The sequence below is a fragment of the Mesocricetus auratus genome, unplaced genomic scaffold (genome assembly GCF_017639785.1).
Source record: "Mesocricetus auratus isolate SY011 unplaced genomic scaffold, BCM_Maur_2.0 Super-Scaffold_100013, whole genome shotgun sequence".
NCBI classification, from domain to species: domain Eukaryota; kingdom Metazoa; phylum Chordata; class Mammalia; order Rodentia; family Cricetidae; genus Mesocricetus; species Mesocricetus auratus.
Window position 1 is genome coordinate 69,043,874 of NW_024429196.1, and position 27,605 is coordinate 69,071,478.

General features: G+C 45.0%; 1 protein-coding gene and 1 long non-coding RNA gene across 3 annotated transcripts; one reads left to right on the forward strand and one right to left on the reverse strand.

The window, feature by feature from the left end:
* Positions 1-7,614: 7,614 nt before the first annotated feature.
* Id4 (inhibitor of DNA binding 4, HLH protein) lies at positions 7,615-12,513 on the forward strand. Of its 2 annotated transcripts, XR_005880919.1 has the most exons (4): positions 7,615-8,501; positions 8,855-8,913; positions 9,491-9,703; positions 10,719-12,513. XR_005880919.1 is itself a non-coding variant. In XM_005066332.4 (3 exons), the coding sequence occupies exons 1-2, from the start codon at positions 8,061-8,063 to the stop codon at positions 8,897-8,899; spliced, it is 486 nt and encodes a 161-aa protein (XP_005066389.1). In that variant the 5' UTR covers positions 7,615-8,060; the 3' UTR covers positions 8,900-8,913; positions 9,491-12,513. The 2 variants fall into 2 exon arrangements, 1 of the variants encoding a protein (XP_005066389.1); XM_005066332.4 differs by having other exon boundaries at positions 9,491-12,513.
* A 1,829-nt stretch (positions 12,514-14,342) lies between these two features.
* On the reverse strand, positions 14,343-20,519 carry LOC121143641. The gene is made up of 3 exons (XR_005880920.1): positions 20,390-20,519; positions 14,802-14,951; positions 14,343-14,611 (listed from the first exon to the last, which is right to left on the reverse strand). It is a non-coding gene; the product is annotated as an uncharacterized LOC121143641 (long non-coding RNA).
* Positions 20,520-27,605: the final 7,086 nt, after the last annotated feature.

Here is a 27,605-nt window from a genome sequence, read left to right on the forward strand (position 1 = left end):
TCAAACCAGTACCTTGTCCTCCCGTTCTTCACCTATAAATTTTCTCTTATTTTTTTTAATGAATGAAATAAAACTTTATTTTTTATTTAAATTAGAAACAAGCTTGCTTCACATGCCAATCCCAGCTCTCCCTCCCATCCTCCCCCATCCCCTACCAGTCTCCCCCCCTAACTCCCCACCCAATCCCCACTCCATTCCCAGGGAGGGTGAGGCCCTCCATGGGGAATCTCCAAAGTCTGTCATATCCTCCCCAGCAGGGCCTAGGCCCTCCCTCATGTGTCCAGGCTGAGAGAGCATCTCTCCATGTGGAATGGGCTCCAAAATTCATATGTCAGGGATAAATACTGATCTACTACCCAAAGCCCCATAGATTGCCAAGGCCTCCTCACTGACACCCACATTCAGGGAATCTGGATCAGTTCCATGCTGGCCTCTCAACCATCCATCTGGGGTCTATGAGCTCCCCCTTGTTCAGGTCAGCTGTTTCTGTGGGTTTCACCAGTCCAGTCTTGAACCCTTTGCTCATCACTCCTCCCTCTCTGCAACTGGGTTCCAGGAGTTCAGTTCAGTGATTAGCTGTGGGTGTCTGACGGTAGGATTGTAGGCTGGCACTCCCCATCCATTTGCCTGCAAATTTCAAGATTCCATTGTTTTTTTCCACTGAGTATTACTCCATTGTGACCACATTTTCTCTATCCACTCTTCAGTTGAGGGGCATCTGGGTTGCTTCCAGGTTCTGGCTATTACAAATAATGTGGCTATGAACACAGTGGAACAGACGTCCTTGTTGTATAAATGTGATCTTTTGGGTGGAATTGCTGGGTCTTGTGGTAGGCTGATTCCCATTTTCCAGAGGAATCTCCATACTGATTTCCAAAGTGGCCTTACAAGTTTGCACTCCCACCAGCAGTGGAGGAGTGTTCCCCTTTCTCCACATTCTCTCCAGTATAAACTGTCATTAGGGATTTGTTGCGAATGTGCTTTGCTAGCAGGGGGAAAAATTGCTTTGATTTCACATACAAGTGAGTTTTCATACCTTTTCTTGACTGTACACAGTTATTTCCTACTATGAACATGAAAATCATTGATACAGCCTCCCCAACATCCAGTGATAACCAACTGGAGGCTCTACAAAAATGTTCCCCAAGCTCCTATCCAGGGGAAAAAAAGATGCAACTATCTTGAACACTGCATCTGCTCCTATCAGCCTTGACCTAGATATCAACAAAATAGAAAAGTGTGTTCTCTCTGTGGAGGAACTTCACTACTCGTTTATACACCGTGAAACACTGTTTATTTTTTTTCCTCTGAATAGTTAAGATACATTTAAGTACAAGTTTCTCCAGCACAGAATTATTCTGTATTCTCTTTGGAAGAGAGGGAAATAGAGTTAAAGGCCTCTCGTTCCCGGTGATGGCTTTCTAAGCATTCATAACTGGGTCAAGAAGAAAAGGCATCAGACAGATACAGTGGGATCCCCTGGGATGAGTTAAATTGTGATAACAATAATTCCGGTCTCAAGTTTCTCTGCTAAAGGACAACGAAGAGCTAGCACGACCTCTTTGATGTCTCCATCACCATTTCCCTCGTGTGAGTTCCTTTCATTGTTGGCATAGATATCAGGGGCTATTGAATATCCCATGTGTATGAGCATCCTACTGTATTGTCCCCATTGTTTACTGACTGGCCTTTCCCTGGGGCCTCCAGAGTAGTAAATCTTCAGTCTGTCCTGTGAATCTTGTTGTTGTTAGATGGAGATGCTGGGCTTACACATATCATACCATACAATTTTAGTGAAAAAGAATATAGTATCTATTGGAAATTTTTGCTGTGGAAGATATAAAAGGGGCACTTCATCATGCTTTCTCCCCAAGGAAAGTGTGTATGAGAGAAAAATGGTAAAATACCATCAATATAAAATGATGGAGCCTATTTTTCAAATGTGTGTGTGTGTCTGTCTGTCTGTCTGTCTGTCTGTCTGTGTGTTTGCTCCCACTGTAGGTTCCAGTGATCAATCTCGAGTCAGCAAGCTTGCTGGACAAACCCTTTTATCTCCTGACCCCTCTCAGGGACCCACAATGAAGCCTCTTATCTTCCCCACCCACTGGGTGTTTCCCCAAAGCAGCTGCGAATTTGAGGTAATCCAGACAGCAGAGGCTACAGATAGGGTGGATCACAGAGGCAGAACATGGATCTAGCAATTGTGCAAAGGAAAAGGCCTTTCAAATGATCAGGTTGGGTCCTCAGGGCCTTGAATCATGTCTTTGCAGAACAATCTGAGACCTGAGTAGGAGACGTGGGTTTTAGCATGAAGCAGTTACAGCAAGTGATGGGATAGCTGAGTAGAAGACGTGGGTTTTAGCATGAAGCAGTTACAGCAAGTGATGGGATAGCTGAGTAGGAGACGTGGGTTTTAGCATGAAGCAGTTACAGCAAGTGATGGGATAGCTGTGCTAGCTGTCAGTCAATATCTGCCTTGCACCTGCTTGGAAGTGCAGCTTACCGGCATTTGGCTAATGGCGTGATGCCTGACTCACAGCAACATGGTATAGAGGGAGGGAAATGATGGATGTATCCAGCCTTCTCCCACCTCCTCATTTCTTCATGGTCACTCACATTCCTGCCGGCAGTGTCTGATAACTCCATGTTTACTTTGCTGGGTATAAGGGTGTGTGTGTTGTGTGTTTGTGTGTGCACGTGCACGTGTGTTGTGTGTTTGTGTGTGTGTGTTATTCGTGAGAGGCAAGTGTTCTACCTGCCTCTGATTTACTTTCAGTCTTTGTGTGTTTTTTACATAACTCTTTTGGAAGAGACTTTAAAAATGGGTTCTAAAAGTCACATGGAAAAGCAATGTACCCTGCCAGGACAGCCCCAAACCAAAAGGCATTGGAAGATCATATTATCCAACACTAGCTGCTTTCCAGGTTTATCATTAAGCTACCCTGATCAAGACTGGTGGTATAAAAACAAACAGGTCAATGGAACAGAGTTTCAAGGATAGATGTAGAATGTGTGTCTTCAGTTGACTTGAAGAAGGTGTCAAAGTAATGCCAGGAACAAAAGATGGACTCTTTAGCCGAAACAACTGAACCAAATGCACAAAGTGTTGACCTTAGTCATTACCTTGTACCACATATGAAATAAAAAGATAACAGACTTATACATAATGCAGAAAACAATATCCAGCTGATGTGGAAGTCCTGTGTATATGTCAATAAAGCACTGTTGGCCAATAGGGAAGTAAGATAGGTGGGACTAGGAGTCGAGGAGGACTCTGGGTAGGAGAAACACGGAGAGTCGAGATGTAACGCCATGGGGTAGGAAGCCCGGAACTATTCTCCAGTAAGAGAAATACTTAGATTAACAATTATGGGGTAATTATTTAAGTCAGAGCTAGCCAGTAAGAAACAAGCAAGTCCAACAGCTTCATAATTAATACAGCGTCTTGAGTGTTATTTGGGGACTACAACGCGGCAGAGCCCAGGCGACCATCGGGTGATAAACCAAAGCAGCTAACAAGGAGAAAGCTTCTCTTTACATCCAGCCACCTAATTTGTGGACTCCAAATGCAAAACGAAAACTCACTTTCCCTTGTTCAAATATTGCTAAAACAGCCAGGTATGGTGATGCATAGCTACAATCCCAGCAGGAGAATCAGGAGCTCAAGTCTAGCCTCCACCATTCAGTGAGTTTGAGGCCAGCCTCAGCTACACAAGACCCTTTCTCAAACACAAAAGTAAATAAATAAAATGGTTAAGAATTTCAAGATGGCAACTGAAGAGTCCTGGCCCTTCCAATCCTACGACCCTCTATGTGTTCAGAAGTTACACGCCATGAAAGCAGATAGGCCTGCCTTGGGATATTGAACTCTTAGAGGAAAACATAGGAGAAAAGCTTCCATACCTTGTGTTAGGAAAAATGACTTACACGCCTAAGAGAACAAATAGATGAACTCAACTTTGTTAAAATGAAAACACAAACAACTGCTCCCCAGAAGACTGTTATTAAGTGAACAAAAAGAAAAAGCAGAAATTAGGAGATAATATTTGCCAAAATTAATAATAAATGTTAACATTGCCCACCTGTTAGATGCCACACGCAGTCCTCAGGACTTACTGACATATATTTACTGAGGTGCATGTTTCATAAACATAAAATATATAAGTTCTATAGGTATTCAGTAATATGAAAGCATTAAGATGAGACTCCTAAATTGAGTGCAGGCTGCCAGCATTCTCTAAATATCCTCTCTTCCTTCCCATTTTTTTCTGGCTTTAATGTAAGAAACACTTTTGAATATTCACCTATTTCTAATGCCTTTAAAAAGAATTCCCCCCAAATAAGGCATTTTTTGATGACCACACCTGCCCATTCTCATTCAGTGTATAAGGTCCTCTTCTTACTTGGCTTTTCTAAGAGCGAGGGCACCAGGAAGTTGGCAGCGTTTTCTAGATGCACATCAGCAACCCTGGCACAGGTGAGTGTGCAGGTGCCTGATAAGAGCAGCCTTGAACTTGGTTGTAATTCCCCAGCTCATTCTTGGAGCAAGGGATATTCCTGCCAGAGAGTCTGTAATGGTTCCCAGTGCCCTGCAAGAATGTGTGTGTCCCCTGTGACTATTTCTGACATCTAGAGGGAAGTAGGGCATGGGAGCAGGTGTTTCTGTGCGTCGCGCCCACCTGCTAGTCCCTTGCAGGACTTAGAGAAAGAGGGAGAGAGCCTCAGAAGGCTTATAGGCTGAACAGTGCAATATGCTTGGGTGCTCTTGTAAACATGGGGGCACTGGAAATATAAGTGTTCAGCAAGGGTCTGATGAACACTTAGAATGTCTTTCAAGACTGCCCTGCAGATCTCTTCATCTAGAGGCTTGAGTGCATGCATGTCCCTTGATCACCAAGCTCCCTGATATTCAATGAATTGTTTCATTCTGAATTTCTATTGAGGTAAATTCTGAGTCTCTAGCACTTCCATAGCAATGAGTTTGGTCTAGCCTACCTCATTTTTTTGTTTGTTTTCGAAACATGGTTTATCTATAGCTTTGGAGCCTGTCTTGGAACTCGCTTTGTAGACCAGGCTTTATGGAATTCACAGAGATCCACCTATCTCTGCCGCCTGAGTGCTGTGATTAAAGGCATGCACCCCCACTGCCCAGCAGCCTACCTCATTTTTACAAATGTGAGTAAAACACTTTTCTGTAAAAGGAAGAGTTATGGGCAAGCTATGTTTCTTCCTTGAAGTAGCAGCAATAACAACTTACAAGGTTAATTCAAATTACTGAACACAGAATTCTTTTTACTTCAGTTTTGCTGTTATCTAAGTGTCGACATCTAGGAATTAAAAAAAAAATACATTGCATGAGATCCAGTGTTCTCTGGTTTCAAAGGCCTAAGAGGACAAGATCATATTCCTTAACCCCATTGTTAACCGTTTTATGTAGCACTTTAATTTTTATTGTCTTCATGCCTTCTGACCTTCAAAAGGAAGCATACAAAGGCTGCCCCTGCCTGCTGCATCATCAGTGTTTGGGGATCACACTTTTCCTGGGTGTTCTTGATCAACTAGTGAAGATCATTCCTTAGAACTCTGCTCCATCACAGTAAACCAGCACTTCTACCTTTAAAACCCTGCCCTACAACAAGCCCTAAAACTGTTGGCACAGGCAAGGTATGGATCTCTGAGACAGAGCAAGAGCCAAGAAAACTTGTCACATATTTACAACTTTAGTCTTATTGTTGATAAGTTCAGCCTAGATAAACTTCAATACATTGTGTGTGCGCTAGACATAGTAAGGTTTATCCAAAAACATGACAGAACACATGTATGTATGTGTTTCCAGTATCAAATGTGATAACACACACACTAGCTTTTGCCTGCCTTGACTCCCTCCCCCACTTTCGATCTAAAATCACAGTGCGTGTTTATATTAAGAACACTTACGACTTTAGGAGAAAATGTTACTTTGCATTTTATAACTGATTTTCTCTAGAAGTGTGAATGGAGACTTGCACATACACAAACAAGAATGTCCTTAGTTTCCATTAATTTGGGACAGTGGCCTCTGAGGATTTGGGGAGAGGAAGATTGTTGTATCCACCTTTGAAACTGATATTTAATCATCCACTCCATTTCATCAGGAAAAAGGAATGCACGCTGGGAAAATAGTCTCCCAACCGTTACAGTGTACATGCATGCCAAAACACCCTGCCTAGTACGGGCACTGGAGTTCTGAGAGGCAGACAGGAGGAGAATAAAGCCCATCCAGGGTGGCCACAAGAAATGAAGACCACATCTCTTTCAATTATCAGTGAAAATGAAGGCACCAGTCCATGTCATGTATGGAAGGAAGAAAACTCTCTGGTTAGTTCATCTCCAAGCATGTCTAAAGGTGGGAGGACTCACAGGGAGAAAGCACTCAAAATTCATTTCCCGTGAGCTGGGGGTTTTATGCTCAGTTGCCATCCGAAGACCTGGATTTTTTTTTCTTGAAGGGGACACACAAGCAACACTTAATTCTGAACCTTGAAGGGCTGCCTTTTTTGTTAAAATGCTAACTCTCTCTCTCCCCCCCTCTCTTCTCTCCCTCCCTCCCTTTTTCCTCTTTCCTCTGTCTGTCTCTGTCTCCCCCCTCCCTTAAAGGGACAGGGTGGGGTCCAAGCAGGAGCCCAGGGATTGGAGATGTGAATGTTAATATTTTGCAGTCATTACACGGAGGCCTCTGAACTATTCTTATCCCCTTATTCAAAGCAAGGTGAGCTGAAGTATGTGAAGCATTAATGACTTAAATTAAGGCATGAATTTTACATAAATCAGATTAATATTATATGTCATGGTGGAGTCCGTGCATTTTTAAATTTTTGCGTGTTTTAATTTAATGCCCGCAAAGGAATTGCATGCCTTAAGCTCACTTTCTGGATAGATTCAAGAAAAACCCACCACGATCTTGGATCTTGTTTTAAGTGTGTTTTTCTTCATCAGAAACCCTGCATTCGATCCGGCTTCCGGCATTCTTTTCCTATTTTTTTTTCTTTTGCTAAGCTTTAGTGTGCATAATCATGCATACGTACATATGGAAAGGCTACTCATTCCATCATATGGACTCCGCAATTGTCCAAAGATGAATGATACCAAGGAGGGGTAACATAGACAAATGAACCAACGTTGCATCTTGAAAGTGAGTTCTTCTGAAGGCACTGAATCATAGGGACGGGTGGCCGGGGGCGGCGGGGGGGTTGAGCTCCCCACTTTGAAGAATGACGGGGACCTGCGAGCAAGGCGCAGAGTCCCGTATCCTAGGCCGACGGAGAACGCATTCCAGCCAGCACATTCCCCTAGTTCTTCGCAGGAACTTCTCTGTCTTTTCCCCTCCCTTGGGCACTCTCTATCCTGGCCCGCCTCCCACCCAGTTCTCATTTTCTCAGCTCCCCTCCCACAGCGTTGACGGAATGGAGTGCCCTTCCCATTGGCCCGAGCATCATTCTCCTGGCATCCTGATTGGCTGGTCACTCCTCCCGGCACTCGGGTTGCCCGGCGCCCCGCCCTCGACACCTCCCTCCGCGTCTCCGCCCGCGCTCACAGCTCGCCAGCGTCCGGTTCTCGGGGCGACCCGGCCCGCGCGCTGGCCCCGCCCCCAGGGCGCGCGGCTCTACAAATACCGCTGCGCCGCGAGCCGGGCTAAGCCGTTGAGCTGGGAGGCGCGGTTGGGAGTCTTTACTTCGAGAGGGTAGTCGCCGGCTAGGGGAGCGCGGTGGTGGCGATCCACCTAGTCGGAGCTCGGAAGGGAACGACTCCGAGACCAGGGTGGGCTACTTTATTTTTCTTCCGGGGCTTTTAATTTTTCTTGTCTTTTGCTTTGAGCCGAGTGTCGCTCACTGAGAACTGAGATCCCCTTGCCAAAATCCCGAGCGATCCTCCCGTCGATTTCTGGGGCTCGGGGTCTCCCGGTGCTGCAAAACGTGCCGGACGAGCAGGCGAGGGAGCAAAAAAGCTCATCTCGGGCAAGGACCCAGTGCTCGCTCGACCGCTCGTCCCCCAAGCGGGTCTCCTCGCGCAGGACGCGCGCGATGAAGGCGGTGAGCCCGGTGCGCCCCTCGGGCAGAAAGGCGCCGTCGGGCTGCGGCGGCGGAGAGCTGGCGCTACGCTGCCTGGCGGAGCACGGCCACAGCCTTGGTGGCTCGGCGGCCGCCGCCGCCGCCGCCGCGGCCGCGCGCTGCAAAGCGGCTGAGGCGGCGGCCGACGAGCCGGCGCTGTGCCTGCAGTGCGATATGAACGACTGCTACAGCCGCCTGCGGAGGCTCGTGCCCACCATCCCGCCCAACAAGAAAGTCAGCAAAGTGGAGATCCTGCAGCACGTTATCGACTACATCCTGGACCTGCAGCTGGCGCTGGAGACGCACCCTGCTCTGCTGAGACAGCCGCCGCCGCCCGCGCCACCGCTCCACCCGGCCGGGGCTTGTCCTGCCGCGCCGCCGCGGACCCCGCTCACCGCGCTCAACACTGACCCGGTGAGAAGCCTCGGCGGGCGTCCCCCTCACCACCCTCCCCCCCGGGCATCGCGAGGGCGGTGGCGGGGCGGCAAGACACGGGTGGTCCCCCCTCCTCCCAGGGAATGGCAGCGGCTTCCCGGATCTCCGCCGGGAGCCGCCTGCTGGGCTGGGTGATCACAAGTCCCCGTGCGGGAGCCGGTTGGGACTCGGAGCCGTGCGTGCGTCTCCGGGAGCTCAGGGGGCTTCCTCAGCTTAGGACTGGGGTGGGGACTCTGCTCGCCCGCCTAGTTTCCCAGGACGGTTCCCGGGCGGTGGCGACAGCATCGTCTGCACACCCTAACCTTCCCTTTGGTGTTGGGTTGCTGTTCCAGGCCGGCGCCGTGAACAAGCAGGGCGACAGCATTCTGTGCCGCTGAGCCGCGCTGGCCAGGTGAGCGCTCAGGTCCCGAATTGGGTGGTGGATCTCTTCTCCGGGGACTGCTAGTGCCAGGCACCGAGGCGATCTTTGTCTGCCAGCATTTCGGAGCGTAAATCCCCGTGGACACTCACACCTTCGCTGCCACTCAGTGAGGCAGTCCGCACTTTCCAACTCGGGGGTCACTGCCGAGACTCATCAATTGCGGTCCCTGCCGCCCGCGCTCCTCTCGCTGTGACAACATGCTCTGCTGGTCCCCTCTACCTCTGAGGGAGGGCATCCTCGTGGGAGTGGAAACTGCCCCGGTGTCCCGAGTTCCCCGAGCCCTCCTCCCTACTCCTCATCCCCAGCAAAGCGGCCTGACACCCACAAAAAAGAGATGCGGGCAGAGCGCCCCCGGAACGCACCCCTGGCCTTCCCCATCCCGCATTTGCCTCCTCAGCTCTTGACTGGGCTGCGGGCTGCGGGTTTTGTCTGATCCGGCGGTTTGTTTTGGGTTGTTGATCATGCATGTCTTGAGTTTGGTCGGTGGCGCCAGTCAGTCTGCAGAGAGATGGTTCACACACCCCCTCTATTCATTCCTCTTCCACAGGTGTGCTGCCGCCCGAGCACCAGCAAGCCAGGAGCCCTGGAAAGGGAGGGTCAGAGCAGAAATTAAGAGAAAAAGCCACCGGAGGAAAGGGGGAAAAACAACCTTCAGCAAATCTAGAAACGTCGTCTCGTCTCGTCTTTCCAAGAGAGAGAGGAAAAAAATAGTAAACCTTTCATTCACTTTTAATTTTTTGCACGTTCACAAGCTTTCTCCGTACGTATTCTCTTTTGTTTCTTTCATAACCGCTGTGAATTGTACATTTCTGTGGTGATTTTTATCACCCTTTTGGAGGTGTAGTTAAACTTTGAAGCGTGAGTGTGACAGGACAGGACTGTTAAGTAGAAGACCAATAGTGAATCCAACTGTAGAGGCTGCATTGTGACAAGGGAACTGTTTTTGTTTTCGAAGCTTTACTAATATACCAGAGCATTGTAGATACGTTGTTTTACATCTATTGTTTAAAATAGATGATTATAACAGGGCAGGGAACTTTTTCTCTGCAAGAATGTTACATATTGTATAGATAAGTGAGTGACATTTCATACCCTGTATATATAGAGATGTTCTATAAAGTGTGAGAAAGTATATGCGCTTTAATAGACTACTGTAATTATAAGATATTTTTAATTAAATATTTTTTGTAAATATTATGTGTGTGTTTTTTTAATCTATGGGAATATTTCTTTTGGAAAATTATTTTTCAGCTCTCTTGCAGAGCTCTTAATATCTCGATGTGTTTTCTGTTTGGCCAGGCTGTTGATTTGTTTTTTGTTTTGCCCAGTATCCAGTATCTGAGGCTCGGAAGTAACAGCTCTAGGTACTGGTCTTGCATGACTGCATGAGATGTTTAATCACAAAATAAACTCCTGAGTCCATTCAGATGTGTTTTCTTTAACCTAGATGGAAACCTTTGTATTGGAAGTGTACATATTGAAAACATACGTTATCTGTTTTTAAGTGCAGGGTTTTATAGTGTAACATATATATAAAGAATTAAGTGTGTGGGGTTTTTTTCTTATTGAATTGAGGTTAAAAAATAGATTCTGAGTGATTTTGCATATAGGATGGAGAAATGCTTGGCTCTTTAAGGAGGCTACAGAATCTGCTCTTATCAAAGTGGAAATGCTTGTTCTTCATTTTACTCTAAAGCATAATGTCATGAAGTTTCATATCTGTACAGATTATTTAAGTCATAGAAATGAAAAACGTTCTCTGCTTGCTACCAAAGGACAAACTCTTGGAAACGGACATTTTCTGCCCTCCTTCCTCCAAAGAATATTAATAGGCATCAGTAGAAGAAGGAAAATAAAAGCATAATGGAAAATCCTTCAAGCAGGGATAAAAGTCGATCTTCAAACATAACTTACGTAGACCAAAAATTCTGATGACCACATCTAGATTATTTTTTTATAAAAATGATTTTCACTATAGCGGTGTCAGTTACCACTAAGCTCCTGTCCAATTTCATGTGATGTGTAACTTTTACATGTGAAAATTAAAAGTAGATTTATCTGTCTTGTACTGTGACTTCTAGTGTGATTTCTTTAACACCCTTGAATTGATTTAGGGCCCTTCCCTTCCGGGAAAGTCATATTTTCTAGGTGAGCTGTTAACTCCAGGGTTTGTGAACATCACACATTTAATGTAATAGGTATTTTACATACTAGTTAGATGGAATTTTTAGAGTGGGAGAATTAAGTAGGATTTAATTGGGTGCTTTGTAAATAGTGAACTGTGTGTAAACGTGGTCTGTTTGATTTTTAAAAGGAAAGGATTTGTTTCAGATTATACAAGAATAAAAGTATTATAGACCCAAGGGACTTCTTATGAAGTCAAAGTCAAATATTTATGGGGATGTGAAATGTCACAGTCCCTAGCTGTCAGTCAAAGGGGTAATACCTCCACAGAAATGAGCAAAGTGAGTATGAGCAGGTTAAAAATGAACTTGAGGGTTTCTTAAAAGCCTGTGTCCTCCGCACCGCCACCAGTGTTTAAGCTCCTTCCCTGGTCTCTGGTATTTTGAGAATTTGATGTATCTGATGTTGAACCTTATAGAGTCAAAGGATTTGTGCTTAATTTTTTTATTACTCATTCTTCTCACACATCAGGAGGAAAACAGTAGAACACTGGTGGAATTCCAAATCTGAAGAACTCTAAGGATTGCATTGTTATTTAAAAGGACACAATTCCTCCTTTCTTGGGCAGTTTAATTTCAGAGGGATTGTGTCACATGTGTGTCCTTCCCTGGGACTGTGTGTTTGTCATGCCTGACTGCTGAACCCTACCTAAGCTGTTAGGCAGAGTCTAAAACTCACATTGCTAGACTCTGAATCGTTAAGAAAAAAAATTAATGTTTGGATGTCTCTGGTGTTAGAAAAGAGATATTGGTGTTTAAATTTATATTTGAGCATACAAAAATACTGAAAGAAATGTGTTTGGAGATTCTGTTCCTGAGAGTTCATATTTTTCCCTTGGCCCACTGAAGCAGAATTTGACATTTCTAAATAAAACCACTGCTCATAAATGACAAAAAAAAAATCTATGCAGCTGTAGAAGTTACCACATTCTATGAACTATATTGCCTGTCCTAACCAGGCAACCAGATATTAAAAACATTTTAAGCCTCTTATTCAGATAGTGTGCAAATATTTAGCTTAACAAAGAAAATATCCTGACCTGTTTTTGGTAATTTGTAGAGTTGTATTGTATAGGCAAAACCAAAGAATAAGGTTCATTTAAAACCCTGGAAGGAAGATAGGTATCCCCTGCTGAGGATGTTATTCCTAAAGTTGTTACAAAACCCTGGCATCTCAGACATCTTATGATAAAGAAAGAAAACAACATACACTTTTTCATTTCAAAGAACTGACTGACTTTGGTATTGTGTAATTCCTACTCAAATTCATTGTCAAACTTTAACTGCATTTTTAGAACTTTAAAAAAATTTTTGATTCAACCTCCCCCCAGCCTGTTGTATTAGATGCCTCCTGTACTAATAAATCAATCTTCACTGAGAAAAAGGATCCGAAGTTTGTGGTTTTTAATTGACTGGCACCGAGTTATGCAATTTTTCATTATCAGGAGCATGTCCCTTGATGGATCGCCTCAGTTATTTACCATGTTCCTAACCATGGGGTGAAAAATGTGTCTTTAAAATGTGATGTGAACAGGAAGGAGATCTAGTTGGAGTAGGGCTAGCTTTCCAATGTGATGGTGTCTGTTATGACAGGAAGCTGAGATCCTAAACCCAAAGAGTGGTGCTCGGAGAAGATTAGATCCGGGAAAAAAAATCATAATAGGCACAGAAAGAAAATATCCCACAGTAGTGCAGAATCAATCAAACTGCCTTTGCCTTTCTACTTGGCACATATTAATTATATGCATGTTAATCAGCCCACATAGCCGTTGGGTGTCCATGGGACCAAGCACCCACCCTCCAGGCTTATGCAGAAGGGAAGCCTTCCCACTGCTACTTTGTGAAGTCCAGGAAATTAATTTTCTGTTTCAGAGTGAATCTTAATAGGGCTGTCCTCAGTAGGCTTCAGACCCACATGACTTCTTTGATTATAAGCCATGATATTCTGCTAAAGTACTGGTTTTATTAATTAAAACCACTGCCCATAAGACTATAAAACTGATTTGACTTCCAGCTCTACCTGGAACAAGACTTAGTGCACATGTTCAATGACTGATACTATTCACAAATGGGAACCAATTTATTGAGGGATGACAACCTCAGGTCTCACAGGAGTCACTGGGACTACTGTAAACCGTGGGTGAAATCTTCTAATGTGTTTGCATTCAACTTTCCTTCCTATCCAAGCTCTTTCTAAAAAATAGAAAAGAAAAAAGAAAAAAATATCTCAAAGACTAAAGCTTGGATGTGGACTGCTGTACTAAAGGCCTTGTACACACCCCATGCAAAGTGGTTAACTTAAGGAGGCTGCCTGTATATGAAAAGAGGTGTAAAACCCAAGGTTAACTTGGAAAGCTCCACTGAGTCAAAAAAACAAAAAAGTCAAACAGCACTGTTTCTGAGGGGAGAAATGTATTACCCAGATTTCACTAACTAAAATAGGATCATAGAAGATTTGAACTTCAAACATCTAAATAAGGAGACCCAAGACACTTTCTATATATGAATCCAGTGGTGTCTGGAATTTTTCCCATAAATTCCCTACTTCAGATAGGAACTTTCTAAGGGATTCTATGCAGGCTCATGGGGAACGAAGATATTACCACTGACTTTTAATTAGCATTTTGTAATTCTTCATGATATAAAATGTCGGTTGGCACTTCTGACATGCATATTAAATTCAAATTTTATAATTATATCTTTTGTTCCCAGTTTTAATTCCCAAGGTATTGAATTCTAATGGTTCTTCATGCAGACCCATGTTTCTTAAATACTCAAATATCTGAAACATCTCCTGAATATTTTAAACATCTACTGAAATATTTAAGATATTTCCTTAAGCATACTAGCTTAAAAATACATGTTTTAGCAGTCAGTTGAGATACTACAGTCATGACTGTGAACACAAGAAAATGGAAAAATGACTTTTGAAAGGGCCTGTATGAACTTTTTCTCTATTCTCCCCAGTATTTAATTTCTAAAATTGGTAATTTCAACAAGTTTTCACCTCCCTCTTTTTCTTCCTTTTCCTTCAATGCCCCTTCCCTGAACACACACTCCTTGAACTATTCTAACCAAGCTTGTCATATTTAAGCACATACAGGATTAAAACAAAAACACTGGTAAATCGACTATTGTGTTTAGAAGCGCATAGGATGCTGTTTGAATCTTGCAAGTAATCTCAAGAAAGATAAAGAGAAGGAAGATGTTCTCAATTTTATGTCAGACATGAGAGAAAGCCCAGGAAACACAGCACAAAGTTAATAGGCAAAACAGAAACATGGCTTCTGCAGCCATCCCCAGAGACACTTTTCATGTTTGACGAGTCTGAGTACACGGTTGTGTTTGAACCTCTTCTCATGGCCCATGGCACCTTGTGTTGTATTTGGTGGGATGAACAATGTCACCTTCAGACAGCTTCACCCCAGGATTCTTCACCTGCACTTCAAACCACTGAGAGCGCTGTGCTCTGGTCCTCCCTGCCTCTAAGAAGCAAGAGATTTAAATGTCTTTCCCTAGACTTGCTCTGTCTTTTGGGTTCTTTATCTTGACTGATGGAACCTCTCTACAGGTCAGAAATCTGAGAGAAGCACTTTGACTGCTTCATAAAAGTGACTACTGAAGTTCTCACAGCCCCATGCCAACACCTCACCCCACCCCCACCGTCTCTGCTACCTCTGTTCATGGTCTTCCGTTTCACATCTGGATTCAGTATCACCTCCTGAGTGCGTGCACGCGCGCTCTCTAATTTAAAAAATTTTTTATTTTATATGTATGGGTGTTTTACCCAAATGCATGTCTGTGCTCCACTTGCATGCCTCTGGCCTGGAAGAAAAAAAAAAAAGGAACCAGAGTTACAGAGCTGCCGTGTGGTCCTGGGAATCAAGGCTGGGTCTTCTTTGGAAGATGAGTCAGTGGTCTCATCCCCTGAGCCATCCCGGCTGTGCTATCTTCTGCACGTGGCCTTATCTCTCTTTGTCTGTCAACTGTGTATGTAGCCACAAAACCTGTCACCCTTTCTTCCTATGAGGTAATGTCCAGTTCCTTGGACCAGCACACCTGAGTGTCTGGGCACCAAATGAGTCATGTCCAAGCTGGGGATATAATTTAGTTGGTGACGTGTTTCTCCAGCATGACAGAAGCCACGAGTGGAATTTACCACATAAACTGGGTGTAAACAGTTCATGCCTATAATCCAAGTACTTGGAAAACAGAAGCAAGAGGATTGCAGTTCAAGTTCCACAGCAAGTTAAAAGCCAACCTGGGACACATGAGACCCTGCCTCTAAGTATGACGATGGCGAAGGCGATGGTCATTCCCACCAGCCCTCTCTCCTCCCCTCCTGTCATTATGCTCACATTTTATGCTCCCACTGTACCTCAGATCTCATCCTGAATGTGTGAAGTTAGCTTATCTTTCAAGTCTTGACAGATTATGATTGATCCCTGAGTGTCAGGGGGAGAACAGCCCAGGGAGAGATACACCTGGAATGTGGAACTGTAAGAATGGGGGGCAGAGGTACCTGCCCTGCCAGCCGAACCAGCTAAGTCAACCGGATCTATCTGGGGCTGCTCTTTCCTGCCTCCCTTCCCACACCATGTCACCTCTGTCAGGACCCCTGAGCCCCAGCTCCCAGTCCTGATTATAACAGTCCCAACTGTCTCTCAAGACCCAGCTGCTCCCCCTTCTGGGGAAATCTTTGCTATTCTTCATGCTATATTGTCATTATTTTCATATTCTCATATGACCATGTTCATGGTTGACCCCTGACCTTCTGAGAATTGCAGAACACAAGTGCTAGCTCTGTACCAGCAAATCTAGCAAATTCTTTGTAGCTCAAAACTGCAGAGGAGAGATTTTCGTTATCTAAAAGCCTTTGGCTGCCTCCAACATGGAAATGAGATAAGCGGTATGTTCTTGAGATTGAAGGAGTATGGTCAGCCTCAGGCAGCGAGTTGGAAGAAGACATCGAGAAGGGGAAATGAGAGGGAGAACAGATCTGGTGTCCTAAGTAGAAAAAGAGGCTTCACTGATTCAAGTTAGGATAAGTAGACAAAGATAGTCGGCGCCTAGGCAGAAAATGCAGGGCAAGGAGGAGTGACTCAAAGTGACTGACTGTCAAAGGTTTGGCAGCAGCAGGCCCTGGGAGTGGGGAGGAATCTCTCTCTCTCTCTCTCTCTCTCTCTCTCTCTCTCTCTCTCTCTCTCTCTCTCTCTCTCTCTCTCTCTCTCTGTGTGTGTGTGTGTGTGTGTGTGTGCCGAGTCTTGGCTTTCAGCCCCTTGGATTTAAGTGTCACTGCACGAACTCCTCAGAAGCAGTATTCAGGGACAAGTGCTCACTGCTCCTGCTATAATCTGGGGCCTAAAAGCAGGTGTATGATTGGAAACCTTGCTTGCGTATTAGAGCACATGTCCTACTTTCCAGCCAAAAGACGGATATGCAAAAGACAAAGTGGTAGGTGAGACATGAGACCAGGTTTCTCTGTCTCTGAAGCAGAGTGGTAAACTCACTGGGGATGGGTTTTCTCGTACCTCACCCCCCACCCCCGGCGGGTTATGATAATCTACAATTATTTTGTGTTCTTTCCAAAGAAGGCGGGGTTTGGATCGTAGGCAAATAACTGTGAAGTGCTGGGCTGATTTGTCAGTCTTTAAGAAGAGGAGATCAGCTGGGTACGGGGGAGCAGCAGAGACTAGTTGTGGCACATGCCTCTAATCCCAGAACTTAGGAGGCAGAAGCAGCCAGATGTCTGTGAGGTGGAAGCCAGCCTACTCTATATAGTGAGTTCTAGGACAACTAGGGGTGTATAGAGAGACCCTGTCTCAAAAAACAAAAACCAAAACAACAGAAAAAAAGGAAGAAGAAAAGAAGAGCAAAGATGAAGTCCTCAACAAGGATCCAGAATGCCCAAGGGAGCTCTGGTGCACGTGTGCGGAGAGGCCAGAGGTCAGAATGAGGCATCATCAAGGATCCAGAATGCTCAAGGGGGCTCTGGTGCGCGTGTGCGGAGAGGCCAGAGGTCAGCATGAGGCATCATCAAGGATCCAGAATGCTCAAGGGGGCTCTGGTGCGTGTGCATGGAGAGGACAGAGGTCAGCATGAGACATCATCAAGGTCTCTCAGCTCACCTACTGGTTAGATTGGCTTGCCAGTCAACTGCAAGGATCCATCCATCTGTCTCTGCTTTGCAAGCACAAGTTGTCTTGCCTGGTTTTTAGAAGCATTCTGGGAAATGAACTCAGGTGTCCAAGCTGATGCAGAAAGTAGTTTTATAACTGAACTGTCTCCCGCAACTCCAAGAACTACAAAGCTCAGGCAACACCATCTTAAACACCGTGGTATAAGAAAGCCAAGATCTGTCTTGGGGGCAAGGCAGATCTGCCGTGGTGGGAAAGCCAAGAAGCCCTGATTTCTTCAAGCTTCCTTGTGGGAAGCTTATAGGGTTATGTCTGTTGATTTTGCTCTAGAAGGTCAGGTTCAGGGCTTGCCTGTGTTTTGATCTGTTTCCTGATGTGTGGCTAAATGCTCATAACTTGCACAGTAACTAGTCTATTTACATTCTTTTGGAAGAGAAGCAACCTTGAAAGACAAAGACAAAACCAGAGTGGTATACTGCACGACAGCTGAGAAGGTAAGAAGAGGGAGTGGTGACACACCTGTAATCCCAGTAGTTGGGAGACAGAGGCAGGAGGATGAGGAGTTCAAGACCAGTCAGCCTCAGCAAGCAGATAGCCACCACAGAATTACACGAGACCCCCCATCTCAAAATCAGAAATAGAGTAAACAGGCTAAAGTTGAAAGCCACATCAAAACCTGTTTCTTCATAGCCAAGAAAAATGCATCTCTTATAAGTGGTATTGGAAAGTATTTGGGTTTTATATATCTCTATTAACTGTGGTAAATTCAATAGAGTGGGGGAAGGGTCAATATCTAAGAATTCATTGTGTCCACTACAGCATTCCAGTGAGTCAGGACGCCAGAGCATCCTGAAAAGAGCCCAGTTTCCCACATTTTACTGAGAGTGAAACCAAAGCTGTGAAGCTGGAAGATGTGCCTTTTGTAAGGGGAGCTGCCAGCAGGGCTGTTGGAGACAGCAGGATGTTAGGAGCACTTGCTGCTCCTGCAGAGAACCTGGATTCATCCCCAGGTTGAACCGCCATAACTTCTGTTCCAGGGGACATGTCACCCTCTTCTGACCTCCAAGAGCACCAGGCATGCACTGCATACACATTCAGGCAAAGGACCCTTACACATGAAATAAAAACATGTACATCTAAAAGGTTCTTTCAGAAGCTCAGGCAGAGAAAACTTCAACTTCAGAAACTGGACACACACACACACACACACACACACACACACACACACACACTTGTACTATCAAAATTCATTCTCAATCTCTCCCTTCTTTCCTTATTTCTTCTCTTTTTCTCCTTCCTTCCCTCCCTCCCTGTCCCTCCCCCACCATGCTTTTTAAAAATCCCTATATGTGCTGTTAGACCATATATTCCTTTCTCTGGAAGATCCTTTTCCTCTTACACAAACTCTGTGAACACAGCCGCTCCCCTAGGGTGAAAGATTCCATGATCACTGCACAAGTCAATCCCTAGGTCCCCAGCACCCCCTCTTCCCCAGGTAGGGCAGTAGACTCTATCAATGTGCTGATCAGCTTGTACTTCCAGTTTCCCAAAGTGTGACCCACATGTACAATGTCATCCTCCTGCCTCAGCACTTCAGAGACAGAGCACGTGTGGGGTGGACTTGTATTCTTGCCAAGTCTGGATTTTATTATCATGCATATGAAGAGAACCCTTAGCCCTCCAGGGTCTATGAAGTGGCAGATTAACGTAACCCCAGAGTCACTGTTTAATACTAAACCAGCCCAGGATTTTAAGACGTGCTTCCCAGAAACCTTTTGTGCCATGTCAGGTGTGTATCTAGTGCAATGGTCCCCAACCTTCCTACAGCTGTGACCCCTTAATACAGTTCTTCATGTTGTGGTGACCCCAACCGTAAAATTATTTTTGTTGCTACTTCATAACTGTAATCACCGAATCACAATGTAGATATTTTTGGAGATACAGGTTTGTCAAAGGGGTTGGGACCCATAGGTTGAGAACCTATAGTATCTGGCAGTTTTAAGGTTATAAAAAGGAAAACAGGAGGTAATGCACACTTTCCCAGTTTGAAATCAGAACTCTCCACAGTTCTATCAGTTACCTTGCTGATGAAATTTTTTTTAACAAATTTCAATTATTTAACAGGAAATAAAAAAATCCGTTAAAAATACGAAAAGGGTCCAACTTGTGGAGGCAACATCTAAACTGCTTACGTAATCTGGCATTTTTTTGGGTAGGTTGCAGTGACTCTACAATGTGACTAAACACGGGGCAGAATTAAAAAAAAGAAAGAAAAGACTTCCACAGCTCTCTCGAGTTTTGCACTGTCCTTTTGAGATTTGTCTGGCCCAGTAAAGATTCTATTTCACTCACTCTTCCTCGCCTGCTTAAGGAAGGGCTGCATTTGGTTTGCACTGTCGTTTTGAGATTTGTCTGGCCCAGTAAAGATTCTATTTCACTCACTCTTCCTCGCCTGCTTAAGGTGGGGCTGCATTTGGGACCCACATTCCCCTGTCACCTCCCTGAGGAACCTGCAATTTATATAAACAGATCCTGTGATGCAGAGGTTAGGTCCCCAAGCTGATTCCACAGTCTGGGTCATGGGAGTACTAGCCTTCAATCCCAGCATTCCAGAGGCAGAGGCAGGAGGATCTCTGAGTTCAAGGCCAGCCTGGTCTACAGAGCAAGTTCGAGAACAGTCAGGGACACACGGAGAAACCCTGTCTCAAAAACAAAACAAAACAAACAAACAAAAACAAAAACACCTACCACCACCAAAAGATTGTTCCCAGTCTTTCTTACCCTACCCATCCCTCATTCCCTCTATCATCTCAGCCCCACTATGACTTGGAAAAGTCCTTCCTGTTGCAAACTCTCTCCTGGAAGCTCTGACACTCTCTAGAGTTCCCTTCCGCAGTGGAGCTTAACTTACAGGGTAGGAAGCCACTGCCAAGGACAGACTGTAGGGGCTGTTCACTGCAGAGACCTAGCTGAAGTAGTCACAGGGCAGCAGAGCTTGCATGCCTGTGCTGACTTTGCAGGCAGAACTGTCCCTTCGAGGTGGGGGCAGGATGCGGCGGGGGGGGGCGAGAGTCTGCTATGGCAATCTGCTTCACTCGCTCTTTTCCATCCCATCCAATCATGTACCTGCTTTCCAGGCTTGCAGGACTGGCAACTAATTTCTGGCACGGTGAACGCCAGGGTTCCAGAAGTTTTGAAAAAGACCCAGAGTACCCCGCTGGCATTCCTCAGGAGCCGCTCTTGCTGGGTCCTCCATGCGGTTGAGTGTAGGTTATCTGCTGCCCTCTCTTGAATTTTAGGGCACACTGCAAGCTGAAATAGGGTCAGCTGCCTGAGGTCTTTCTCCCTTTGTGGGATAGCTTCACCTTATCCAGGGCTAGCTAGAACGCTCTGGAACTGTCCCTTTGAGTGCTGCCTTGTCATTGTCCCCCAAGTGAAATTCAACCCCATTTCTCAAAGCAGTAAAGGACTCAAAAGACATGAAGGGATCTTCTCTTTTTTCTACCTGCTTTGTTGACATATAATTGAAAAATTACATTTTATGTGCAACTTGATTATGTGTGTGTGTGTGAAGAAGTGATCATCATAAGCTGGTGTGTGTGTGTGTGTGTGCACGTGTGTGCACTGGGGATGCGGTGTGGCAGCGTGGTTGGTGTGGGAGTGTGGGTGCAAGTATTCACATGTGTGTTTTATGTGGGGGAATATGACATAGGTGTGTGTGTGTGTTGAGATTCTTGAGATGTACAGTCTTAAACAGATCATATGAAAAACACTGCCATCAAGCCTTGCAGCGTCAATTCCAGATTTATTTTCCAAACAAGGCTTCATTTTGTTCACTCTTCTTTCCCTACCAAAAGACCTTCACTGAAGGCCTTCCGTGGCATCCACATCCCAAGCCATCTTGCACAGGGAACTGGATCATGTATAGGTCTGAGCCCAACCCCAAACAGAATAGCCTATTTCCAGTCCCATGAACTATGGTCACCATGGATACATTAGGTACCCAGAACTTGCCGGTCCTACAGAACTGAAACTTCATATTCTTTGACTAACAGATGTTGGTCGTTTTTCTGGATACAGAAAATACGGTGTAAGTATACACAATGGAGTTTGTTCAAGCATGAAGAAGAACAAAATTAGGCTGTTTGCAAGGAAAATTATGGAACTAGAGATCAGTAAGTTAAGCAAAATAACGAACAGTGCAAGCTCCATTTTTAAGAGTTTTACCTTTTAAAATTCCATGTTTGCCATTTTGTTCACGACTTATTTTACTTAGCACCATGTCCTCCAGGTTGTCTCAAAAGGCAGAATTTCCTTTTTATTTTTAAGCCTGAATACTATTCTGCTCTATACATTCAGATGCAGATATAGGACACATCGAAGTTATTTTTCATCTACCAAAGATCATCTAGGTTGTGTCCTCACCACGGCTACTGTGAAAAAATTCTTTTCTTGTCTTAATGAGTTTGTCACGCAGAAGGCCACCCCCTCTAGCCTGATCTACTTTTTCCCTAAATGCCAGCATCCAGTTCTGGTGACCAAGATCCTAAGAGAACAGCCACACCAGAATACATTTTGTGAGCTTTTCCAGATGGTACTGTCTATCTTCCCATGACAAAAGTGGACCGAGGTCCTCGTAGGGTTAACAGGGTGACAGAGGCCTGGGGGGGGGCTTGAAGAAATGCCAGTAGCACAGCTCTAACCCACTCTCCCTTCTCTCCACCAGCTGCTCTCTGCTCTCCTGTGGCCCCAGAGCTCCTTCCCCAGGTCCTACCTGACCACAGCTACCCCCTCTCCCTTCCCGTCTCCCCTCCTACTTCCTTCTGCCACAAGAATTCATAGACCAAAAGGAAAAAGAGAATCTTCCTTAGAGGCAAAAGGAGACAGGTGATTGCCACCCCCACCCCCACCCCCAGTTTCATATGTGTTACTGGAGAGCAAGGAGATGGAAACCATGTATTGCTGGAGAAAAAAATCGCAAGAAGACTATGTCTAAGAATAAACCCTGTCAAATTTTATTTTCAATTTCTCTGTGGCAACTTCTCCTTCGGTCTGTCCTTGCAGTCATGACAGAGAAAACAGCCCCTCCCTTCGTGTGGAGATGAAGGGATGATGGCCTCACTGCACTCTTCTTGGATGGGAAAAGAATGGGTGACACTGCTATCCTGATGAAGGAAGTGCTAGAATTTTCTGAAAGCCCAATCAGACCCCTAGAAGATTAAAATGAACTGAAACTACAGATACCCTTGTAATCTCTTGGGCAGCAACATTCCCCGTTCAGTCTCTGTGGCTGAGTAGGATGCACACTTAGTTTATGGCTCTGTGATGACTGTCTCCGAATTCTTATCAATTTGTAAGCAATGAGCCCATTGTTACTTTCTGCATGGGCCCTATAGAATAAATAGCTGGTTCTACCCCGCATTTGGAAATAGCCCAGTCCTGAGGCATCCAAGTCCACAATGTGATGGTGCTGGGTTAGCTATCTTAGTGGTGTTCTGTTGTGTGGTTTGCCTGGTCACGATTCTCCTAGCTAGCATGGCTGCTTTCAAGAGAGCAGTGCTGCATGGCAGACGGGTGGGTTCAGTCTCAGGGCTGCAGGCTTGGTCAATTACAGAGAGAAGTTTCCATGGAGAAGTGTGTGATGTGCCTGGAAGGAATCACTGTAGCAGGTGAAAAGATGCTGAGAACTTCTGCACAGGGGAGATCGTTCAGTAAAAAGACTGGTTTCCCCAGCTGCCCCCAAGGGTACTCTTGCTGAATCTAGAAGAGACAGGAACAAAAAGTTCCTTCCAGATTCTTCATTTTTAGCTGAAGCCACAAGGCCCCTGGTGCATACTCAGCTGACTTTTTTTTTAATGCTTCTGACTGTTTACTCTGAATTCTTCCAGAGATTTTTCCAAGAAGCACTGTATTAACACAATTTGTTTTTACTGTAATACCATGTCATATCATATATCTCCCACTCACATTGGGTTGACAAGAAACTGCCTTTTGAATAAGCATATATAGATATATATTATCACAGTTATAAAATACCATTTATTGAATATCCACTACCATATTAGTGCTAGGAGCAGACACATGAAAACATGTACGACAATTTAATAATGGAAGAAAGTAATACACTCTCTATTTAATTCAACTTGCCAAAAAAACAAAACGTAAATGCTTGCTGTTTTTTCCGTGTGCCTGCTGGATGGTGGCAAGAAAGACCCCTAAAATGTATAAAGCTCTTATCTTCATTCATTCCCCCAAAGAATAATAGATCAGTCAAAGCTCTGATGCTGTTTTAATAATGTACAATTTACAATTCATTGGTTACCAAGCACTCACAGTATAATTAATTTTACAGACCTGTTCGGGAAAGCTGCGTGGCTTTGTACAATGTGGGCGGGGGCAGTGTCAGAGGAGGGCTGCTGGGAGAGAAGGACAAAGAAAGAAAGACATCTTTTCTCTTCTCTCAAAGTAGCCGGGCCCTGCATCAGCCGATTAGCAGACAGAGAGTCTGGGAGCATCACTCAGTCTTCGAGGAAGACTACATGGAGGGAGCTGGGTCACCCAACCAGCATCTTGCTGAACGGCTCCACATCAGAAAAGGTGCTCACACTCCCTCTTGTACTCTTGTACTGTGCTCTTGTACAAACCAGACTGATGTGGCCTGTGCTCACCCCTCCCCCCACCCCGTGTACAACAGTTGCAGCACTACTAAGTGGGTTTTATGGGACACAGATTCCCTCCTGTCTACCTATGCCAAAGAAGCACCATTTACTCCATCAGGGTGCTAGAAAACCACAAAAAATGCTCCAAGCCAGATGCATTTTGTTTAATATGATGCTCTCCAGTTCGTCCCATTTTCCTACAAACAACACACTTTCCCTTTTCTCTGTGATTGAGTAAAATTCCATTGTGTGTGTGTGTATGTGCGTGTGTGTGTGTGTATTTTCTGTATCCATTCATCTATTGATGAACACCTAGGCAGATTCCCATGACTGAAGCACACACATGCCCATATGCACACATATGCATGCACACACACCCACCATGAAAGTAGAAGTGAGACTCTGGGAAAGGGAAGGAGCCTAGTGGAGGGGGAAGGGGAGGTAGCGAGGGACATTAATAAAAACACAGCGAGCCTGGGGAGATGATTCCATGAGTCAAATGCTTGCTTCTTAAGTGTAAGGACCTGAGGTGAGGCCTTAGGACCCATGAAAAAGCCGGCACAACAGTACACGTCTATAACCCCAATGCTTCTGTGGCAAGATGGCAGAAAAACAGCCAACCAGCTTGCTGCATGCAGTGCAGCAGAGAGAACCTGATTTACAGAAAGGACCAAGTCTGAAGCTGTCCCCCAGCCTCCATGCCCACACCGTGGTATGTTGCACCCATATCTACCCACACATACCCAGGCACACACACCACCCACACACAAAATGATTTTTAATTATTTAAGAATGTGGATAAAGTACAAGATATATCCGAATTTAAATGTCTTTACGAAGCTGTCATTATGACTAATAAATACATGCCAATCAAAAATAAAATCTTAAATTTACTACCTATTCTGACTGATGACTTGCTCTGTTTTCAAATATCTGTTCTGAAATATATGTACACTTTTGTATACATATATACAATATATATGCATATACACATAATACATACTATAGATAGGTCTTAGTTGGGTTTCTATTGCTGCAATGAAACACCATGACCAAAAAGTGGGACGGGTTTGACTTACACGTCTACATTGCTGTTCATCGCTGAAGAAGTCAGAACAGGAATTCAAGCAAGATAGCAGCATCCTGGAGACAGAAACTGATGCAGGGGCCCTGGAGGGGTGTTGCTTACTGGTGTTCTCCCATGGATGGTTCGGCTTAATTTCTTTAGAACCCAGAACCACCAGCCCAAGGATAGCGCCACCCACCACGGACTGGGCCCTCTCCCATTGATCACTGGCTGGGTCTCATGGCGGCATTTCCTCAGTCGAGGCTTCTTCCTCTCTGATGACTCTAGCCTGTGTCTAGTTCACACAAACCCAGTCTTGAAATCAGCTTATCCCCAAGAGAGAACCTGCTCAATTGTTCACTATTGTCCTTTAAAAAAATATAAAAAGGAATATTTTTCTCTCCCTGCTGTGGTTTCCATGGAATGCCAATGGAATGCATCTTGCATGTATGGAGACTGTAGCCTCCATGTCTGATGCAGCACAGACACAAGGAGCTTGACCTTTCCAGGAAGATGATTTGAGTCAGACCTTGACTTTGTCACTTAATGACTGCTTAGCCGTGGGGAGCTACTTAATCTCTTAAGTCTTCGGTTTTCTCATCAGCAAAGTTGAAAACATATAACCCAGACTTTCAAAGGCTTTAAAGAATCTGTGTAAAGGTATCAGTACAGTGCCCTGTTTGAGCTGTGTGAGTACAGGAAGAGCCCACTGTTTTGATACTATTTTGCCCTCTCCATTAACGCAGTAAGCATCCATCATATTGTGTAGTTCAGATCAAGCCTTGGATGAAGGTGGCACTTAGCACCAAGAGGGGTTAGGCTAAAGATACCGAGAAAACCACAGGGTCAACTTTCACCTCTTTTGGGCATCCAAGTTGGAGAGGGAGCATTGACAACATGTATGGAAGTCCCTGTAAGCAGAAAGGGGCTTATAGTACAACCACGTACATAGACTGAGGTTTACGACTTCCTAGGCACACTGCAAATGCTCTGCATGTTCATTTAATCTCTCACTGTTATAGTTGCTGTCCTCATTCTACAGGCAAGTAAGGAAATGCAGGCACAGAAAAGCCCAAGGGGGGCTCAGCATATCTTCTGCAACCCCAGGAGTCTGCTCTCTAGCCAACACTAGTGAGTTCCAGAGCACCTGGAGAGATGCTGGGGCATATGCTAACAATGTCTTTGAAAAGCAACTGGCAAAATTATACAGAGAGAATTTTATATCTAAAATCCTAGGGAGGTGACAAGATAACCATGACCCAGGATGACTGAGTGGAAAGGGAAGTCTAAAATTCAGAAGAAATGACAACTCCTACTAGGAGTTTCACCCAGGTCTAGTCTGTGGTAACCCTTAAGATCACCATTAGCAGTCTTTCTTAATAGGGACCCCAGTTGCTGTTTCTGTGTCTGATTTCTTTGAGTTCTGTGGATGGGGCAACAAAACTTCATCCAGAAGACAACATAAAGAAGATGGAGAGGCTGAGACTGAACTCCAGACTCCAGGCTCTATAGGAAGCAAAGCTGCCTGCTCTAGGGACCGGCCACTCTTCCTCTCAAATGTGGTAGCATTGCTTAGGAGTGAAGAGACAGTTCTGTGGTCAAGAGCGCTTGCTGCTCTTCCAGAGGACCAGGAGTTCCTGTCACAGTGTGTGCATCAGGCTGTTCACAGCTGCCCATGGCCCCAGCTCCAGAAGATCTAATGCCCTTCAGGCTTTTGTGGACACATGCACACACAGACAGACAGACAGACAGACACCTTTAAAAGTGGTATCACATCTTCCATGTCTCATCTCTTCGTTTCTCAGCCTGCTTCTACCATTTTCCTCTCCTGTTATCATTGACTTTATTTCCTTCATTCAGGTTTCTGATTCCCTGAACCAACCCTGTCAGCCCCACCACCGCCCACAGTGGTCCCTGCCCACTTCCCGGATGTCTGAAGAGAGAGAGTCCAGGAAGTCGTAAACCTCACTATGTCTCATCATATTCTTATTCATGTTTCTAAGAGAAACTCAGGTCTGCTCTTTTTCTGCAGAGTTCCAGGTACTATCCAGCACAAGGGTTCTCTGCCCAGCTGCGCAACACACCTCTATGGGATGCCAGGGAGGATAGAACCACCCCTAAACTCTCGTTTTATACCATGTGACCTCACACTGCCTGAGGCTGCCACTGGGGAGCCAGGGGAGAAGTAATAGTGGGGAAGAGGAAGGGAAGTACCTTATATATCTGCATGAAAATGACCTTATGTAACCTTATATAACACATGTGTTTTAAAGCATGAATGACAGCTTCCCACTAAGACCATTCACGTTGGAACCTCTAAGTTTAGACTCCAGACATGGAACGTATATAATTCCTCAGGTGGCTCCAAGCTGCCATAGTTGAGAACCCTTTTTAGTGTGAATGGTGTTTACACTTTACTGCACATTGGGATTATTCGGAACGTAAGTCACTATAGACGCCTGAGTCCCACGTTGGGAGAGTCTAATTTAGTAAGGCTGGGTTCCAGCCAGGCCAAGAGGACTCCAAGGCCCCTAAGAAGTTCCCACAACTTTGCTGAGACTGAGAACCAGTCCCTGGATGCAAACCTGCAGTCTCAACACAAGATGATCAGACAGAG

Coding starts and splice junctions, on each gene's coding strand:
- Id4 (XM_005066332.4), top strand. CDS start 8,061: ATGAAGGCGGTGAGCCCGGTGCGCCCCTCGGGCAGAAAGGCGCCGTCG. Junction 8,502..8,854: donor CCGCGCTCAACACTGACCCG/GTGAGAAGCCTC, acceptor TTGCTGTTCCAG/GCCGGCGCCGTGAACAAGCA.